The sequence below is a fragment of the Carlito syrichta genome, unplaced genomic scaffold, assembly GCF_000164805.1.
Source record: "Carlito syrichta isolate Samal-C Ts95f unplaced genomic scaffold, Tarsius_syrichta-2.0.1 Scaffold308687, whole genome shotgun sequence".
Classification (NCBI taxonomy): domain Eukaryota; kingdom Metazoa; phylum Chordata; class Mammalia; order Primates; family Tarsiidae; genus Carlito; species Carlito syrichta.
The window spans coordinates 13,659-34,973 of record NW_007252783.1 but is presented as its reverse complement, the minus strand read 5'-3'; the positions used below and the strand labels follow the sequence as shown (position 1 = coordinate 34,973).

Below are 21,315 nucleotides of genomic sequence, written 5' to 3'. Positions count from 1 at the left end.
ACAAGAAATGTGGTGTAGCCAGGCTCGGTGGCTCAGCCTGTCATCCTGCGCCTTTGGGAGGCTGAGGTGAGTGGATTGCCTGAGCCCGCGGGTTCGAGACCCGCCTGGGCAGTGAGACTCCAACTCAAAAAAAAAGAAATGTGGTGTAGATTTTAGCAAAGAGAAATACACAATTCTTTCTTTTGGGTGAGTGGTGAGGAGCTGAAGTCAAGGTACTCACTATAGCACCGACAATGACTCACAATGTTTCCTTAAGGTTACTGTTTAGGTTCTCTGGATCCTACTTCTCATATTTGTTAAGGTAACAGGTTTTAACATTGCTTCGTGATAAAGAAGCAGGTCATCATTTTCCCTGAACTCCTGGGGTGAACCTACAGGCGTGACAGATGTAGTGTCTGTAGGCCAGCCACCATCTGATGAGAGGTATTTTATATGGTGCTAATGACATGAGCCAGTCTGAACAACAGTTGTGATATGTGCCATCACTGTGTTAGAAGGTCATTTGTACCTATGTAGTAAGTCAGAGTCAGAAAATGGCCTTTGGATTGCGAATCTATATTCGAAAACACATAAATTTCTTAAATTTAATTTTGTTAAGAAATAGTCTTAGTCTTACTAGTTGAATAAATTACCAGTAAGCTTTAAAGGCTAATCCCACAGTGCCAAGTGATAAATGCTCTTCCCGATAGAAAAGCACTGATACTTTTTGAAGACTGAATGCCACACTCTAAATATGTGTCCCTTTTTTTCTGGGTAGAGAAATTCCACAGAAATTTCTTTCTGTAACTCATCGTGAACTTCTGTCTTTGAATATTCCATTCCACAAAAGTGTTTCCTATTTTTTCCACTGTTTGGAACTTATTACCACTAATCATCAGCCCTCAGGACCTATAAGGAGAGGAACTTGAAGTGCTTTCTCATGTACCTTTTACTCTATTCCTGAGTTTGTTTTTTTTTTCCTGTGTTTTTATGACAAGAAAAAAAAAAATCTTAACCAAAATGAGCCATGAACTGTTTCAGGACTGTTTTCCAGATGCTTCTGAAATTATCTTTAAAACATCATCTATTTATTTCATAGTGCCAAAACGTCGTTTAGTAGTAAAAGTTCTGCAGTGGACTTGAAGTGGTTAAACCACCACTTCAGAGTTATTACTCCAGTATTTTAGATTCTAATGGACTCGTGATGTGGGAACTTCAGGGGAGTCCTGGAGATTTTTTGCACTGAATCAGGAGGGCATTTGTGTGCATATGCCAACATCATTGCAGCATCCAACGTTCTTGTAGTTCTTGCCCAGGGGATCTTGAGATTTGGTGGGCTGTTTTCCCATTTGGCTTAGCATCTGCTCCCCAAGTGTTCATCAAAGTTGTAGCTGAAGTAGCTGCACAGCGTTTAAAAGAGCGAAAATGTAGCCTGACAGTGATCCGTTACTTAGGCAAACAATTTGTCTGAAGTACCTCCCCTCCAGGAAACCCAGCCTGCAATTAATCAGACCCTGGGATTGTCTCATTCTGTCGGTTTGAGTAAGTCCACGATCCTCTTTCTTATTTCTGAATACCTATGTAAGTAGAACATTTCAGCAAAGCAGTGTGAAAAGAAATGAGATTTTTAAACTATATCAATTCCAATTCTTCAGGTCTTTGATCCATCCACTGACCATCAATGGGCTGTGTCAAGAGAAAACATCCCCTCCCCACTTGGAAAATAACTTTGGTCATTGGTTGAGATGAAACCCAGGTGTTTTGTGAAGCTCTTACCACATGGCAAAAATTGAGTGCAAGGTATCAACTCTCTCTCTCTCATTCTATATATATGCCATATAAAATACATAGCATAGATAATATATAGAATAGATATTATGCTATAAGTAAAACTTCATTAAATCATTATGCAAAATAAATCTCTAAGGATCAAAATAATTAAAACAATTTCAACAGTCTCTAAGAAACGATGGAGTACACTGGTGTTAAATGTATTAAATAATATACTTTAAATAATAATGCCAAATAAATCTCTAAGGATCAAAATAGTCGAAACGATTTTAACAGTATCTAAGAAATGAAGGAACACCCACTGGTGTTACATTGTACTGTGTTACATGCTGGGTAAGGCTATGGGAACGCCTTTAAAATAGCATCTTTGTAAAGAAGGACAGAGATAGCCTCTAAGAGGCAGTCTTTCGGGTTCTCACGAAATAAGACTTTGAGAAGCACTTCTGTGGAGACTGACTTTATCATCTATTTAAATTCTTAGAGGTTCGCCTTACCGATACTGACACACTCCATAGTATGGTTGTTGGCTTCCAACCCTTCTGGGCAATTGTCAAGGCACTTTCCAAGATGTAAGTAAAATCCACTTTTACACTTTGTGCAGAAATTTTTGTTGAAACAGGTATCACAGTCAGCTTTGCATTCTGAAAGAGAGAGAGAGAGAGAGAGAGAGAAAGAGAAGTAGACTTTCATTATCTTCTCTTAACTATTGATGACCCAGTTCCGCATGTGTCCAACAAAGGCACATGCAATTTTTGTGTCAAACAAACACCTGGGGTTCAAAATCATTTTGACAAACTGAATTAAGGATTCCTTCACAATCATCTAGTTGGTATACATTGGTTATTGATTTTAAAATAATTGTACTGATTGCCCTATGAAAATTTTGGGGGATATATAGCCAAGAATGTCTATAAGACCTAGTATCTAAATGATAGTGAAAATATGTCATGAAAACGTTAATAAAATTTACTGAGATACTGCCTTTCTGTTGTTATTGAGGGCTATCCATTCATTCAACTAATATTTGGTTGCTCACTTATTTGTCAACCAATACCTAGACTAATATTCCAGGCATTAGTCTAGGTATTGGTTGACAAATAAGAACCAGTCTTCACAAAGTTTACATTCTAGAAGAGGACACACAATAAGCAATAACAATAGTTGAACATTACATGATGACTACTGTAAGACAGGATTGCTACCAGTATTTTACAATATGAAGACATTTAAAATTTACAACAACCCAATGAAGTAGTCACTATTATTTCCATTTTACAGATAAGGAAACTGAGACTCACAAATATTATGTAACTAACTCAGAACCACAGAGCAGATTGATTTCTGAAGCCAGTCATCTGGTTTCAGAGTAAAACGTGCGATACGTGCTTTGGAAAAAACAACAAAAGGGAGAAAAAAGGGCTGAAGAATGACTGGTAAGGGGCAAGTCTGATGATACTGAATAAGATGGTCAAGGAATGGCTCTCTAAGAAGGTGACATATGAGCAGAATCTTCAATGACAAGAGACAGCCAGTCATGCAAAGGTGCGGACAGAGAACTCTCTGGAGTGTCAGAACAGCTGGTATAGAACAATAATTGCAAAGGCTTGAGGTGGGACAATCCTGTAGGGAGGCCAATGAGGCTGGTGTAGAATGATCAAGGAGGGGAGCCGTAGAAGATGACTTCGGAGAGATGGGCAGAGCTACATGTGATATTTAGGTAGAGGAGTGCTGTTTCCCAACTTATGATTTTGAAAGGTCCTTTAGTCTACAGTGTGGAGAGCAGACTGTCAGGGTTCAGATGAGAGCGCTTCCGACATTTATTTCCAATTAGTAAATAGACGTTTCAGTTACTATACTGGTATCTTCCTTAAGCAAAATAGCTGAAGTGATTCTTCCAGTTATAAACACTTGCATTTTGTGAAGGCAATGGGAAATAAGATGGAATTGAGGCTTGCAGTACTTTTCTATAGGTTCATGTTCTCGGCCTTTGCTTTTACAGTTAAAAAACAAAACAGAACAAAACTTGAGCGCATTTTTTTTTTCTAAGTTAGTGGTAAAATTTTTCCTGTCCTAAGTCTAAGTATGATGAGCTTAATTATCAGATAAATATTATTTACCTAACATCAAATATCACAAGTATATTGGAGGCCATTTCAATCTGGAAAAGTAGCCAAGCATGAGATAAAAATACAGCTTTGTGTAGGCACTTACTTGTACACTTATTTATATCTGGATATCGAGTTCCATAATATCCACTTGGACATGAAGAGAGACATACTCCGATCTGCTTCATGCCAATCCTTTCCAGAACAAAAAAGAGTCTGGGCTTACATGACAAACATCCATTGTAATCTGAACACGTTGCACAGCCTCCCTGGCAGCCTTGACTGACGTTAGGATGCACTGGGGAGACAAATGTAGAAAGACAAAACAAAGGTTAAACCATAGATGCAGATGTTAAATGACATTTTCTGGGGGGGATGAACATTTTCTTTCATTAACTTTCAATTTGGCAGTAATGGGTAAATGAGGTGAAATTTTTTTCCTGTCCTTTTTTTTTTTTGTAATCTCTTATTTTCCTGTAGCACACTTATTCTCTTTAATTTTAAAGTTCTTAAAATTTGAGCATTTGAAAAATAAGAATAATTTACCTCAAAGAATTCAAATATCCTCACTGAACTAGCACCAGGGAAGATCGGAGACTGGTGAATTAGTGTTTTTACACATTAAAATGAAAATACATTAGTTTTGCTTTTCATGTATGTAGTGAATGATAAGCACGTCTCTAATTTCTTCAGTAAGTAAAATAACACACTGGGGCTGGATTTGAGTAAGAACACTAAGTTCTATACTATCCCCTTTCAACTATGATCTATTAGAGAATACAATAAAGCAAAGTGATTCTGAAACGATGTTAGTTATTCGGCACCTCCCCCACCAATGCTTTCCTGAGATCTTTTTTCTCACATGAGTTTAATAATTACCAGTTCAAATTGATATAATGGTGAAAATGTGATATTGATCTCACCGGTATTTCCGTGTGAATCACATGGGACACTTTGTTGTAACTTATATCCAATATTTTCTCTTTGAGGGGGGAAGTCTTATAGTTTCTGTTGCCCTTATCTTCCTCAAATAACATCTGAGGTTACTTCCTTAAGTGAAATGTATTTTTGGTGAGGCTAGACCTGGCTACTGTAAGGATCACCGCTGCTTATGTTCCAGAGTTTTCAAGAATCAACAACAAGAGAGGTAAGAGTGCTCATCAGCAAGTCCAGACAAATATAAATTTTGGGGATTCAAGTTTACTGGAGATCTTCACAACTCTAACCCTTCTTCTGACTATTAACCAGTCGTTATCTCCTGTGTATGAAGTGGTAGGAATGGTTGACCGAATTACTGAATAAGGAACATCTCTCCTATAGCTGGTGTTTGGGATAATTTCCTCTTCTAATATAGTCTCTGTCAAATATAACGCTAATAGATTTGTCATTCTTTCAGGATGCCAGAGAGAAAAATCATAATTCTTTGAGAAGCCAAGATTGATGCATAGGAGTCTAAAGCCACTCCAGTCTTTTCTGACTTCTTTTGCTTTAATGAAGTGATAGGTTCTGATGGACCTGGTCATTATTAAACCTGTCTTTACCATGAGGTTTGATTCTTACTAAGTTCTTTACCACAAAAACAAATCCCTCCAAGCTCAGTTAGGAGGGGTACCCAGAAGACTAAACAGCCTTACCACAAGGGTGCCCGGGTTAGCTTCAGAGAGGTCATTTGGTTGACCAGCATCCTCTGCCTGTAGAAAACCATCCTTGAATCAGCCACAGGAACCACAAACAGCTCATTCTCATTCCAAGACATTTTGTAAATAAACTGAGGAAATGTGTGGGGGAAGGGAAGTCTGCTTTTCCTGTGCATGTTCCACTGTGGGGTGGGGCAGTCGTATAAAGTAGCACAGGAGGTTTAGACATTATAGGGCCTGTGGGACTTGTGAGTGAAAACTGCTTTCCAAGTAACAGGGTCATTTTTCATGCCAGGAACTCAGCATTGGAGACTTACAGAAAATGTGAACATATTTTAAGCTTGGAGAGACCCTAGAAAGGAAATAGGGTGAGAGAGTTCCACGTGTTCAGAATCCATCATTATTTGCTTCAAGAAGTGAGAGGTGCAGGCAAAAACCTGTAAAACCTTTCCACGAGAATTGCCTGTGGAAAAGTGGACCTCAATTGGATAGAAAATCTCTCCAAGTTCAGGGCACTAAGGGACTCTGAGTTTAATGAAGACAGATCATATCGGTTTGTGTCGATCTATCCCTACCTCCAAAATGCAGCCGCTGAAAGAAAACACAAAACTGTAGTTTTGTGTACCCTGAAACTTTTATTAATAATTATATAACTTTATTTGTTCTTATTTTTTCCTTCGGATGGTAAAATATTAAAATAATGATCTAACTTTAAATAGATCAGTTATTAATATAAACATGAACTACATATTCAGAGTCTCAAAAACTGATGTTTTTTAAGATAAATTCCATTTAAAAAATTAGGTTTGGGATGTTTGAAAGCTCCAGGAAAGAACCGATCTCATGACTGGTAACAGTATCCATTGAAATTATGAGATGTGCCAAAATACCTTGTCTAATTCCCTCTTTCTCTAAAACTTTTGCTGATGAAATGTAGCACTCAAAATGACAATAATTCTTTTGGTTTTTTAATTTTATATTTTGCCTTTTTAGACAAAGGTTTTTGAAACTTAGATTTTTGAAAAGGTAAGAAAGACCCAGTTCCAACTTGCAATAAGTTTTTGTTTGTTTTTAATCAGTACATTTTGAGTATGGGCGATGAATTTTGAATATGGAATGACAGCAAAGTTTATTTCTTCAGAAAGTTTAAATGCTGGTTGTGTGGAGTGAGAGAAATTGAGACTATGAAGCTCAGATTCTGTGATTCTAGATTTTTTTTATGGTTGAGTAGTATGGTGACTGCTTTCTTGAATGCTGTATAAGGATCACTCAAATAATACAGTCAGTATTACACAACTAGATACATATTTCCCAAACTTCATCTTCAGACAAGAGCTTTTACTTTTTATATGGAAACCACAACAAACTTTGGTCTAGATTAACTGTAACAACACTTTCAGTCACAAAATCTTGTGTTCCTAAGACAAAAAATAGAATTTTACTTTCTCATGCTTCTTTTCTTTTTGCCCATTCATTTTTAAATCAACTTTTTCCAAACAATATTTTCCTACTATTATTTTATATGAGTGATGGAGATGTTGGTGGTAGAAAGGTAGGTAGTGGAGGTTTCAAATAAGTTGAAGACTGGGTGCATTGTCTCACATCTGTAATTCCAGCACTCTGGGAGGTCAAAGCAGGAGGTGGGAGGATCGCTTGAGCCCAGGAGTTCGAAACCAGCCTGGGCAACATAGTGAGTATATTTCTTTTTCTAAGTTAGTGAAAATTTTCCTGTCCTGAGGGCTAAGTCTAAATATGGTTAGTTTAATTACCAGATAAATGTCATTATTTACCTAACATCAAATATCACAAGTATATTAGAGGCCATTTCAATCTGGAAAAGTAGCCAAGTATGAGATAAAAATACAATTTCGTGTAGGCACTTGTACACTCATTCATTCAAAGGTTAGACTCTAAATCTTTGATACTGGTACCTATCTCTTTATATATAGGTAAACTTTAGATGTGTAATGAGGTAGATATGATTGGAAAAATGGACAGAATTCATGGGAGCTTTAAAGTGGAATCTTCTGTTACCAAAGTGCTGCATACACAGTACTGTTAGTGTCTTCCATTAAAATTAAGAAAGAGGGAAATATCTTTTCTTGTTTAGGTATGTGAAAACAGTAAATATTACTGCATGACTGAAACCTATTTGCAATGTCTAAACTGTCAACATTCCCTGAGTAAGGGACTTCAGTTTCTCTACCTATTAAACAAGGCTTCCTACTATCCCTGTATTTGACAGACTTCAACTTGTGATACATACCTGATGCAACCATTCCTAAGAGACTTGCTATGTATCATGAGAGTTAATTCAACTTTGATAACATATCCAGAACATAGAGCTTTAAATGGAACGAAAGCAGCTGGTAAATGTACGCATTTAGCTACTTATTTTTAAATTTTATGATCTATTAAACCAATTACAGTATTGGAAATTAAGTTCTGTTTCTCTAACAATTTAAGAAAAAGCTTCAAGAACTTGCCTTACCTTAACCCCTTCTAAAGCTCAATTACAAATGGGCTGACATTGATTGTGAGTTGCTATATGAAAGAAATCTGTAAGAAAGTAATTGATGCTACCAATTACCTCAGATGGTTATTTATTTGTGGCTAGACAATTTCCGGAAATATGAAATATGAAGACTTTATATTGGTGAAACAGGGCTGGCTGAGTTCAAAGAAAGTAGCAAATACATGACAGTAACTAATTGCTTTTATAATTCAATTAAAAATTAATACATTCACAAATTTGATAAAAGTTCTTTTTAATCAAAAACCTTATACAGAGTCTCCCTAAAGCATTTTTGTCTTCACAACATTCACTTTTTTCTCTTCTGAATGCAGTGGACTTAAGAGACAGGGTAGAGAGAGGAGACCAATGGACTTCCATAATCAAAGTTATTTCTACTCTATCCTTTCCTCTGTGCCTTCTTTTTTCACAAGTATGTTCATGTTGACTGTGTGTTTCTTGAGGAAAGGGGTCTGTGAGTTTGAAAATTTATTGATTTTTTTGGATAATTCTCAGCTTCTACAAAAGGTGGCTATTTGTTGTACAGGTTCTCAATAAAGTATTTTTTGATTATTGAATGAAAGAGGGCAACATGATTATAAAAGATAAGTTATTTATTTGTGTCTTTTTAAAGAATAAAGATGTTAAAGCAGTAAATATTTAACAGAAAATGTCTATTATGATTTTAAGTGGTCTGTGCCTACGAATATCTGGTAATCAGGGAACAATTTCCAGATTATATATCCTTTGACTGCTTAATTATGAAATAAATCATTTAAGTTGAAAAAAATAAAAGCTTTTATAGGGGTCATTTACTTTGGCAATCCATTTTCCCGGAGATAATGTCAAGTATTTTTTTCTTGTCTAATTTAGGACAACACATTTCTATCATATCTTGGGACTTGATTGTTGCAGAGTCATATTTAAGTTTTGAGTGACATTATGATTGCCGAAAATTAAGATGTTCATAGGTCTTCTGGAATGCTTGCCAATGCTTACTTTACAATGTGAAAAGTTTGAGTTATTTTGCAAGTCTCTTTTAAATTCTGTCGAGCCAATTCAAGAAAATATTTAGAGTCATTGTTTCTTATTTGTTCGTAAGTTAAAGCTTCCAAAGCAGAATTGACATTTGTTAGGTCTCTGCGACCATTTAGGCAATTTTAGAAAGTTAGGTATAGATGGCAAAATATGTAGAAAAACTTTTTTGAATAAACACAATTGCTTCTCTGAATTCAATACTCTTTTGCATTCTCAAATTATGATATCTGGATGAATAGAGGTCTATTCATAGTCTTCCATCATTATTTTTGATTAACATATTAATTAATTATTAATGATAATAGTAATCATTACTAGTAATCATTACTAATATAAATTAATATTAACACTTTGTTGAAAGAGCTACATGTTTCTATGTCCAAGTATATATAGATATTGCTATTTAAAAATAGTGGTTATCATTTGATAATTTTAATGTTTTAGTATATCAATGTTTTAATTGTTAAATGATTAAAATTTATCTATGCTATTTAAATATATGTATTTAAATATGTGTTGTACTTGTGTATCCATATGTATGTATACATACATAGACACATGCATCCATGCATGTCCATGTATGCATACACACGCCATGCATAAATTCTATTTGGTCTTTTATGAAAGTCAATAGGTAAGATCGGCAGTAGTGAGAATCTGCCTGGGGATGGGGCCGGGGTTGGGGGGCACATCTCATCAATAAGGGTACCTGCATAGTGAGTATTTGTATACCTAACCCTGAATTGTATCCCACATCTTTAAAATAAAAAATTTAAGAGTTAAAAAAAGAAAGAAAGATAAACACAAATTTAGAAAAAAAGTCAATAGCACAGCCATTAATTAAAGTGTAACAGCAAGGATAATATAATCTACTGTATCTTTTGTCCCACTGAATTAACCTTTAATTTGAAAGTGTGTGCTTACACCAGTGGGTTCACAGAATTTCTGCCAATCTTAGAGAGGAATGTGTTCACCAGCTGCTAAATACTGCCATGATTATTATGTGGGGAAACATACTGTTTTTAATGGAAATGATTTCTTTGAGAACTTGGAAAAACCTTTCTTTTTCTCCTACTGAATAATAATTTACTGATGGGAGTCTAATACTTACATTCTATAAATACTTTAAAATAAACCACAGCAATGAAATAAACCTAACATTAAACAGCAATTAGCTAGGCTTTCCACTAAAATCAAGTCAGCTAAAAATATTAAGGAAATGGCTAGCAAATGATGGCAACTGTAAAACTCTTGAAATCTAAAATATGATGAATATTTGGGCACTAGATGCCAACTTCGTGGACCAGGGCTATGCTTTGTCTAACCACATGATGTAGAATCAGAGCTTGAAGTGAAAGTTAGACGAAAGTGGGCTTCACTGTATATGGATACAATACGGAGACTAGAATCAAACATTTCTGAGAGCCCACAATGCGCTCAGCACTACACATGATTCAGAAAATGTAGGGATCGTGAACAAGACATTCACTTCCTGATGTCATGATTTTAATCTGTTAGTTAATAAGCCAGTCAACAAAAAAATTAAATGGTTAGAGATCATAATGGGTACTGTGAAGAAAATAAACAGGTAGACAAGGAGGAGAATAACTCTGGGAAACCACCTCCAATACAGTGTCAGGAAAGACCCTTAAAAGCTACTCTTCAGCCATTACCTGGAGAAAGAAGAGAAGTCAGTCCTAAACCCGAGGAAGGAAGAGAATTTCAGGTTGAGCACCTGTAATGAAGAGTGTAAAGCTGTGGGAAAGGACCAGATAGGAGGAGCAGCCCTACAGGAACCAACAGGGCTGCAGCCCTGGGGGTGATGTGAAATGAGTTAGAAAGGAAGGTCAGAGCTGGAAGTAAAGACCCCAGGTAAATACCAGAAGGAAAGGAAAAACCACTAATGTGGTTATTAACTTTAATTTTTGTTAATGTGATGGCTCTTGGAGCAGAACCAGCATCTTGTACTCCATGAAAATATGTTATTTTGTTAACTTGCATATTAGAGGACAATGTTCTAACTAGCAACAAACTTGGGCGTTTGCATCCAGATTCCAGTCTTTGAAGAGGCTGCGTATCAACCAACATGTTCTTTGCTCTTGGGAGCATTTCATTTCTCCTCTGTTCCTCCCCATCTCCCTCTAGCAGTAATTATAGTTTGCCTTGGGTTTTAAAGTTTTCATTGTCTGACTAAAGTGTATGGGGGGAGGGGTGCAGAAAAGAAGAAATAGGAAAGTTATGAAATAGAGAAGATTTCAGAAGAACAAAGGAAGAATTAAAAGTAGAAAAAAGTATTTTTCTAAGTTCTTGGCATTAGCAATGCATATTGAAACACTCTAAATCAGCAGTTCCCAACCTTTTTGGCATCAGGGACCCAATTCGAGGAAGCCAATTTTTCCACATGGGGGCTCAGGGTGGGGGTATGGGGAGGTAAAGAGATGCAGGGGGTGAGAGGGGAGAATCATCAGGCATTAGATTCTCATCAGGAGCATGCAACCGACATCCCTCACATGCACTGTTCACAGTAGGGTTCCAGCTGCTATGAGAATCTAATGCCACCGCTGATTTGACAGAAGATGGAGCTCTGCTAGCGGCTAGTCAACTCCTGCTGTGTGGCCCAGTTCCTAACAGGCCACAGACCAGTAGCAGTCCGTGCCTGGGAGTTGGGGACCTCTGCTCTAAGTGTTTTTTTACTCTTCATGTAAACTTTCTTTTAGAATCTCAATATTATATTCTTGTATTCACTAAATGAATTAATAATCTATGGGCTAATCTCAAAGTTGATTCTTCAAAGCCATGAAAATCATATCAGTTTTCCTGTAACCAACCGGCCAGCTATCATTGATACTGCTGCTGAAATGGCAACAAAGCATTTGTAGAACCAGGTTCAAGAGGCTTATTTTCCCCCTAACCACAAGCAGAAAAGTTATCATAAAGCGAATGCACTCTCTCATGGGTGTGAAATGTAAGGTACTGAATCACCAGCTGTTGTTAAGTGACGGAAAGCTTCCCCTTCTCCAAGTGGCCATGTTCCCAAGTGGAGGTTAAGAGAGGACAAGGAGGGGTGGATAGGGGTGATGAGACTCAGATTCTGTAGAGAGCTGGGACCTGTTGATGAGTTAGTGGGTGGTAATAACACCACTTTCATGAGACAGATTCAACAGTGTTCATCCAACAGTGGGAATCATTATGCACTCTGGTCTGGCTGAGAGAGGCATTCCTTTTTTGGGGGGTGGGGGAGGGATAATTGAAATCAACATAAACAGAAAATCTAATAGTTTAATGGTAATGAACTGCATGGGTGTGAGCCATAACTACTAACTTCACATTCTTGAATGAGACAAACTTCAGCTTGTGCTAAAAACAAACTTGACTTTGTTGTATTATGAATAAACTTGGATTCTCTTGCCACATAGCAGGGTAAGGTAGCATATCTGATGGCCAAAGCCTTAGCATAAGCAAACAGCAGGCAAGAAACTTGTGGTATTTTAACAGGCACTAGAAGATGTGCAAATAGTGGGTATACCATTAAAAAAAAATCTGGCTTTATGTGTCAGATGTAAAGTCCTGAGCAAAGAAAATAAATGAGACTTTTCTCCTGAATTCACAAAATTGCTGACAGAAGAGGAATATACATGCTCCTTTGTAAGTATGATGCCTTTTTATACTTATGTGCATGGCTCCTTGTATTGTCACCTCATTTGGATATGGGCCCTGCACACGACTCAGCAGAGCAGATGAACAAGGTGATTAAGCACGGGCTCTGGACTCCCACAGAATCTGGTCTTGAATGCTAGTCCTGACATTTTTTTAAGCTGAATCACCAACATTTATCTTTTTAATCCAGTTATTCATTTAAAAATTAAATTATTCAACATCCAGACACTGTCAGTTAGTGAGCATACCAAGATGAATACAACTAATTATCTGTGTCAAGGAGTTCCCAGTCTGATGTATTGAGGAAAAAAGTTAATTTGTCTCTTTGAGCCTGGGCTTCTCCATCTGTAACATGAGGATGAATATCTGCTTGGTACATGCTTAAGTAAGATGCTGTGTAAAACACCCAGCACTCTTATAGGCATGCACTAAAGTCAGTAGGTATAAGACTTTTTTTAAACTCAAGAGGCACTAAATTCATCCTGTGTTATTGCCATCTGTATTTGAGGCAGTTGGTAACTTTATCCAATAATAACTCTCAGAAACTTCTAACCAAGAAGGCTGGGAAAGGGCAGATGCTAATACTTTTTTCTAATACAGGACATGCGGGCAACTTGAGGAGCCAGGAACTCGTTAACAATCATGGAGGGTGGCTACATTTTAAGGACCACAGACATAGACTCCAGCTTCTGGGGCTCTAGCAAGTCATTGAAGACAAGCACCTACTTAAGAGGTGAAGCGTGCCATAGAAATGATATCAGTATGGGACAGAGAGCCCAAAGGTCTATATTTATGGTTTCAAAGCTTCACAGGTGTAAAATGATCTGAATTATTTGTTTAAAATGAAGATGCTCAGATTTCACTCCCAAAGATTTTGATTTGGGAATGAGGCTGGTGGATTTAGGGAGGTGCATTTATAAGAAGCTTCCCGGGCTGGGCTTGGTGGCTCAGCCTTGTAATCCCAGCTCTTTGGGAGGCCGAGGTGAGAGGATTGCCTGAGCTCACGGGTTCGAGACAAGCCTGGGCAACTTGGTGAGACCTCGTCTCCACCATAAATCACAAAAACTAGCTGGGCTTGGTGGTGTGCATCTGTAGTTCCAGCTACTTGCAAGGCTGAGGCAGAAGGATCGCCTGTGCCCAGCAGGTGGAGGCTGTGGTGGTCATTAGCATGCCATTGTACTCTGGCTGACTGACAGAGTGAGACTCTGACTCAAAAAAAAAAAAAAAAAAAAAAAACTCCACAGGTGAATCTGACAAAGGTGATATAAACACCATACTTTCACTGTCACATCATTATTACGTCACAAATAAGTATCTGCTCAATGATTACTGAAAGCAGTCCTCCAAATACTGATTATATGGAGAGACAAATACATGGTCTCTGACTCAAAAGGCCTATAATACAATTAATAAAATGATTTGCTTTATATTCTAAAAATCATAAATATGTAAACTACAAATTTAAAGCCACAAATCAAAAAGAAGGAAACAATTACTGATAGTGGAGAGAGCAGGGCATGGTGGCTCACACCTGTAGTCCCAGCCACTCAGGAGACGGAGGCAGGAGGAGAATCTCTGGAGCCTAGGAGTTCGAGGCTGCAGTGAGCTATGATCTAGGATTGTGTCACTGCCCTTGAGCCTGGGTGACAGAGGGAGACCCAGTCTCAAAAGAGAGAGAGGGAAAGAGAAGGGGGGGAGGAAGAAGAAGACTAGGAAGAACAGTAAAGAATAATTATGGGACTTGGAGAAAAATAATTTAGACAAATGGAAAGAAGAGAAGGGAGAAAATGTTATAAACAAAATTCCACACAAAAAATATTCGAAAGGATGGCAAATATAACCACGGAATTTAAAAGGATCTGAAAGCTCTTATTTCTCCTTTAAATTTGCAAGTGAACATATTGAGATCCACACAGTTAATTAATTTCCGGCTTATAAAATCATAAACCTTTGGAGTTTTAGCGGAACCTCGTTTAAATTGCTTCCTCAGAACACTTTACTTGATCATGTCTAGTGAAACAACATATAATATTTAGGGGAAGCCCATACTGCTATTTTATAGCAATACCTACTAGTAAATATCTCTTCATATCAAAACTCAGCCTCTCTGGAAATTCTATAACAATAGAGAACATCCAGTGCATTTTCTCCTTTTTCCTTAAGACAGTTGATCAAACAATGCTTGAGACTTTTGTCTCAGTGTCTTCGTCTCCCCACAATGAGCTCACACATGGATATTCAAGGACCTTAATGGTCTGCCGATTCACCTTGTCAGTCTATATAAATATCATTTATAACAAAGATTTCCTCTAATCTATAAGCCTTTATGGTCTAACCCAGAGAAATTATACTAATAGTAGGAATTTCACTGTAGACATAAGGGAACTGTGGCAGTGCAGGAAAAACTATGAACTTGTGGAAAAACAAAACAGCCATCTCCCTACAAAAACTTTGAGGCTAAGTTCTGCCACTCACTAGCCTTGTGATACCATACAAATCACTTAACATCTTTGAGCTTTATCTGTAAAATGAGTTTGATAAAACCTGCTCCGCCCATTTTAAAAAGGTATTGAAAAAAATCAAATAAAACAATGATGGGAAAATATTTATAGACTGTACAAAATTAGAGTTATATAAGTTGTTGCTAGTAATGGTAGAAATAATACTTTACCAGCTCAAGGCCAGACTTGAACCTCCCTCGCTCCCAGAAATAGAATAAAAATTCATTCAATGAGAAAACTCAAAACTGTATTTGAAAGACAATACAGAATTTCATATGGGAGCAAAAAAAGAACACAAATAGCCAAAGTAATCCTCAGCACAAGAAACAAAACAAGGTATCACACTTCCAGACTGTAAACTATATTACAAGACTACAGTAACCTAGATGGCATGGTATTGGTACAAGAATAGAAACTTAGAAATGGAACAAACAGAGAGTCTGGAAATAAAAACTTGGTCTCTTAACCAACTCATCTTTGACAAAGCTATCAATGACAAATACTGGGGAAAGGAAATTATATTTAGCAAACGGTGCTGGGAAAACTGGCACGCTGCATGCAGAAGAATGAAACTGGACCCCTACCTATCACCATATGTAAAAATAAAGTCAAAATGCATCAAGGACTTGAGTGTAAAACACCAAATTATAAGAATCTTAGAATGAGACATAGGGAGCACCCTTCTGGATATCGGAGTAGGCAATGAATTTGTGATCAAGTCCTCAAAAGCATTTGCAACAAAACCAAGTTTTCAGTTTCAGAATCAAACTGAAAAGCTTTGCACAGCAAAGGAAACCATCAAAAGAGAAAAGAGACAACCCATGGAACGGGAAAACATATTTGCAAGCTATACATCAGACAAATGCCTATCACCTATGATCTATAAGGAACTATAATAAATTGAAAGAAAAAAACATTAAAAAGTGGCAAAGGGTGTGAACAGACACTTCTCACAGGAGGATACACAAGTAGCCAATAAGCACATGAAAAAATGCCCAGTCTCACTAATCATCAGAGAAATGCAAATTACAACTACAATGAGATGCCACCCAGCACTGACAAGGATGGCTATCATTACTAAGTCAAGAAAACAACAAGGGCTGGCATGGCTGCTGAGAAAAGGGAATGCTTTCACATTGTTGATGGGAGTGTAAGCTAGTTTAACCTCTATGGAAAGCATTGTGATGATTATTCAAAGAACTAAAAATCAAGTTTCCATATGATCTAGTGATTTCCTCTCCTGGGAATATACCCAGAGGAACATATATCATGCTACAACAAAACAAAACAAAACAAAAACAAACGAAAAACCCCAAACACCTGCACATGCATGTTTAATACAGCACTATTCACAATAGCAAAAACATGGGACCAACCTAGATGCCCATTGAAAGTGGACTGGATGAAGAAGGTATGGAATATGCAATGGAATATTATATAGCCATAAAGAAAGCCAAAATCATGGCTGTCACAGAAATGTGGATGAAGCTGGATAGCACCACACGAAGTGACCTCTCGCAGAAACAAAGAACTGAATACTGCGTGTGCTCACTCATAAGTGTGTGCCCTGATCACTGTTCACATGAGCACAAGGGTAGGGTCAGCAGATACTGGACACTGCTGGGGGGAGGGGGAGGGAGGAGGGAGGAAGTGAGGTGGCAACACAATGGGTACCTGGTCCACTTTCAGCAGGAGAGAGGGCCAGCCAGCAATCCAAATTCACCTGCATCCAGCCTCCTTATGTAGTAAATCCCCACTTGTGTCCCACAACAAACAAATAAATAAATAAAACTGTATGTGATGAGAGTACATTACCTGTCTTTTTTTTTTTTTTTGAGTTGGAGTCTCACTCTGTCGCCCAGACTGGAGTGCAGTGGCTGCTCCCGGCCACTGCAGCCTCGACCTGCTGGGCTCTGGCGATCCTTCCGCCTCAGCCTAACGAGTAGCCAGAATTACAGGCATGCACTACCACACCCGGCTGATTTTTGATTGATTGTAGAGATGAGGTCTCGCTTCCCAGGCAGGTCTGGAACCCGCGGGCTCAGGCAATCCACTCACCTCAGCCTCCCAAAGGCGCGGGATTACAGGTTGAGCCACCGAGCCCTGCTTGTCTTCTTTTTTTTTTTTTTTAAATTGTGTCCTGTTTAGGGCAACAGAATATTGTAACTTTTTTTTTTCAGTTGGAGTCTCACTCTGTTGCCCAGGCCAGAGTGCTCACGGCCACCCCAGCATTGACCTGCTGGGCTCAGGTGATCCTCCTGCCTCAGCATTCCAAGGAGCCAAAACTACAGGTGTGCGCTACCGTGCCTGGCTAATTTTTTTTTATTTATTGTAGAGACAAGGTCTTGCAAAGTTGCCCAGACTAGTCTCGAATCCGTGATCTCAGTTAATCCTCTCATCTCAGCCTCCCAAAGTGCTGGAATTACAGGCTTGAGATGCCGCACCCGACCTATTGTAACTTTTTAAGGTTTGGACTTTCTTGGATTAAGGAAATAAACAGACTGTGAAGTAAATCTTCAGTCAATGAACAGATCAATCTCTCTGAAAAGACCATTATTAAACAAATAAATGAGATTGGCAGAAGATCCACAGAGCACTTCTCTGGAATGTCAATATTTGGAATGATCTGCTGTGTTAGCATTTGATATTAGAGAATGACCACAGGAGTTGTTTCTACTCTTGTCTCCACTGTAAAGTGACTTCAGCCAAGTCACTCGCTTATCTTGCCTCTCTCCATCTTCTTCAGTAACACGAGTGGGCTATGCTGCATACGGGTTCCCCCAAATCTTTCTAGCTATTAAAACATATCGGACACCTAATAGACCTGTGTCTTTCTCTAGTATTTTCCATCTCAGAAAATAGCATCATGGAGATGCCAAGGCCAGGAATCTAGGAGTCCTCCTTATCCCCATCTCCATCCACACTTTCCTACCTCTCTCATTAATAGAGTTCACATCTTTTTCATTTCCTACTATTACTGCTCACGTTTAGCAATCAGAAGGGCCTTTTAGGAAAATAGCTGTGATCTTATTGGGCCCCGTTTTGAAAAGTTTGAAAGCCTCTCATTGCACTTCCCAAGTAACCACACCATCAGCTAGCCTGTTTGGCTCCCTCTCACCTGCATTTTTGTGTCTACTGAGGTATTAATAGTTCTAAAAGAACTAGTCCTCATCTAAACCTCCTCTGTCATTCTCCTTCAACAGGTTTAATAAAAGGCAGAGTAGTTCTATTCACAGTTGCAAAAACATGAAACCAACCATGCTGCCCATCAAAGCTGGACTGGATAAAAAAATGTGGTACATATACACAATGGAACATTATGCAGCCATAAAGAAGGACAAACATAGGGACTTCACAGCAACTTAGATGGATTTAGAGTCCATCATACTCAGGGATCTATCACAGAAACAAAGAACAGAGTACCATATGTTCTCACTCATAAGTGGACCTTGAACAATTATCATAATACTATGAGAAAGGGGTTGGCAGTAGTGGGAAACTGCCAGGGAAGTGGGGTGGGAGGGGCACACCTCATCAACAAGGGTTCTTGCATAATCAACATTTGTATACCTAACCCTGAATTGTACCCTGCATCTTTAAAATAAAGAAGAAAAAAAAAAAAGGCAGAGTATAACAGGGAAAGGCTGAAGATCTAGGTGTACAGATTAGGTCTACCATCTCTGGCTATATCATTTTGATCTGTTTCTTCATTGTTCTGAACCTCAGCTTTCATTTATAAAATGGAGAGCAATATGTCATAAAATTGCAGCAAGGGTTTCATGAGATAACACATGTGGCAATAACTGATAACTGCTTTTCTTTACTCAAAACCCTGCACAAGTTAGTGCAAACATGCAGAAAAGAACAGAATCAAGTTATTTTCAAGACTGAACTTTTGGCCGCTCCCGGCCACCACAGCCTCGACCTTCTGCCTCAGCCTTCCGAGTAGCCGGAATTACAGGCATGCGCTACCACACCCGGCTGATTTTTTGATTTATTGTAGAGATGAGGTCTTGCCAAGTTGCCCAGGCGGGTCTCGAACCTGTGGGCTCAGGCAATCCACTCACCTCAGCCTCCCAAAGGCACGGGATTACAGGCTGAGCCACCGAGCCCCGCAAGCAGCTGATATCTTTAAAGCTATCAACAGATGTCAGAAAAGGCCATCAAAAGATTTACTTAAGAAATCTAAATAACTTGATACCGTGTGTTTGCCAAACTGCTTTAAGTCAATTGGATTGTATGTTCCAAGTAGTTGTCACAGGGGTTACCATAAAAGGTTTGAAAAATGCCTGGAAGAGATGGACAAAAATGTACTATTTTTAAACATACAATATTTTAGTGTTTGTTTGGTGAAAGTAATTCCAGTTAATGAACGAGTGTGAAAGTTCAGCTATAGAAATTAGTCAATGTGCCAAAAATGGAAAATCGCTCAAACTAGTCCGCTCTGTTACAAGCTTTACCTGACAATGCCAACTACGTTTACAAAGTGCATAACATACTTCCCCTGATTGTCATAGACGTCATGCTAAGTGATGACTCTTACTCATGGGTCGTAAATTTTAAGACAAGAAAATTCTGGAAGGTCTAATAAATTCCATTGTTTTCAGTTGATCTTCTTTCCAGCTCCCTTCTCTATCCCCCATACTGTCTAGTACAGCTATACCCCTGTTGTCCAGAGAAAATTCGACATATATATTAGGCTCATTGTAAACTAATTTCAAGTTCTATGAAAACAAATCTAAAAAAGAAATCTTATGTAGCTTAAAAATGATATCTAAAGTGTTCTTATTTGTATTTAGCCAGATATTGTTTTTTAAATTCTGCTTCACGTTTTCTTCCCTTATCCACGGTGGAATGCCACAAGGATAGGTCTCAGGTGTGTTTTGCTCACTTTTGTAATCCCAGCACATAATAATAAATGTTTAATAAATAGCTGCTAAATGAACAAATGCATTTATGATGTTTTATTTAAGGCTAATTTCAACTTTGATTTTTTCCACAGTATTCCCCCAGCAAATTTCTTTTTTGCTTTTTAGCTTTTTAAAAATAGGGTCTAAACGTTCCAAGGAAGTATAAATAGAAACTTACGGTTTTGAATTCAAGCCCTAACTCCACATTCTTGAAGTTTTGATAGACAACTATCTGAAGTTAAACATGCTACAACAAGAAAAGGGAAAGCTGATTGATTTTCCTGTTGAAGGGACTGCAAGATCAGTGTTTTACTTTCAGATAAATGAAAGATTATGAGCTCAGTTTTATAATGGATTCGACTGAACTACAGACTAAATGAGTCATCTAAGTTATATAGCAGTGTATACATTAAAATCAATCCCTATGTTTCCTGATGTGAATTTTTCTCACTATAGTCCAACTTTAAGAAAATCTAGATTCTTTTTTCTATTTGGACTCTCACTCCATCAACCAGGTTGGAGTGCGGTGGCACACTCACCACCACCCCAGTGTCGACCTGCTGGGTTCAGCAATCCTTCTGCCTCAGTCTTCCAAGGAGCCAGAACTACAGGTGTGAGCTATCATGCCTGTATAATTTTTCATTTATTGTAGAGATGAGATCTCACCATGTTGCTCAGGCTGGTCTCGAACCCACAGGCTCAGGCAATCCACTAGCCTCAGCCTTGCAAAGTGCTGGGATGACAGGCTGAGCCAGAAATCTAGATTCTAAGAAGTTAGTTAGACACGATTCTCCCCTCATGAAGTTTATGGAGTTTCCATTTCATATTCCATAGATCCCTGTTTGTTCTTTTCTTTGATAAGTCATAGTAAACGTTGTATTCAAGTGGGATTCAAAAGAAAACTCAGCAGTGAATGACTGCCATTAAACTTGAAGCAAAACAAGGAGCAAATTCCATTGTAGCTGCCTTGACATCATTTACACAGAACTTTTTTTCTAAAATGATGTTTCACAGGAAAAAATATCGAAGTTAAAAAAATCCTACTTCTGTAATGCCTTAAAAAAAATCCCTCGGTATATCAATGAGAAATCTTAGATTTGACTTATCAACAAGGAAACAGAATTAAAATTCATGGTTTAATATATTTTAATGTAAGCCTTAACTCCTCACAGGAAGAAACAAACA

At 38.0% G+C, this 21,315-nt stretch overlaps 1 protein-coding gene across 1 annotated transcript in view; it reads right to left on the bottom strand.

The window, feature by feature from the left end:
* Nucleotides 1-5,398, bottom strand: part of RSPO3 (R-spondin 3) — a 51,679-nt gene extending 46,281 nt beyond the window's left edge. Inside the window, exons 1-3 of the mRNA XM_021716306.1 lie at nucleotides 5,080-5,398; nucleotides 3,982-4,173; nucleotides 2,265-2,411 (exon numbers count right to left, since the gene is read on the bottom strand). Coding sequence (XP_021571981.1) covers nucleotides 2,265-2,411; nucleotides 3,982-4,173; nucleotides 5,080-5,398 — 658 coding nt within the window. The remainder of the gene's footprint in view (nucleotides 1-2,264; nucleotides 2,412-3,981; nucleotides 4,174-5,079) is intronic.
* Nucleotides 5,399-21,315: the final 15,917 nt, after the last annotated feature.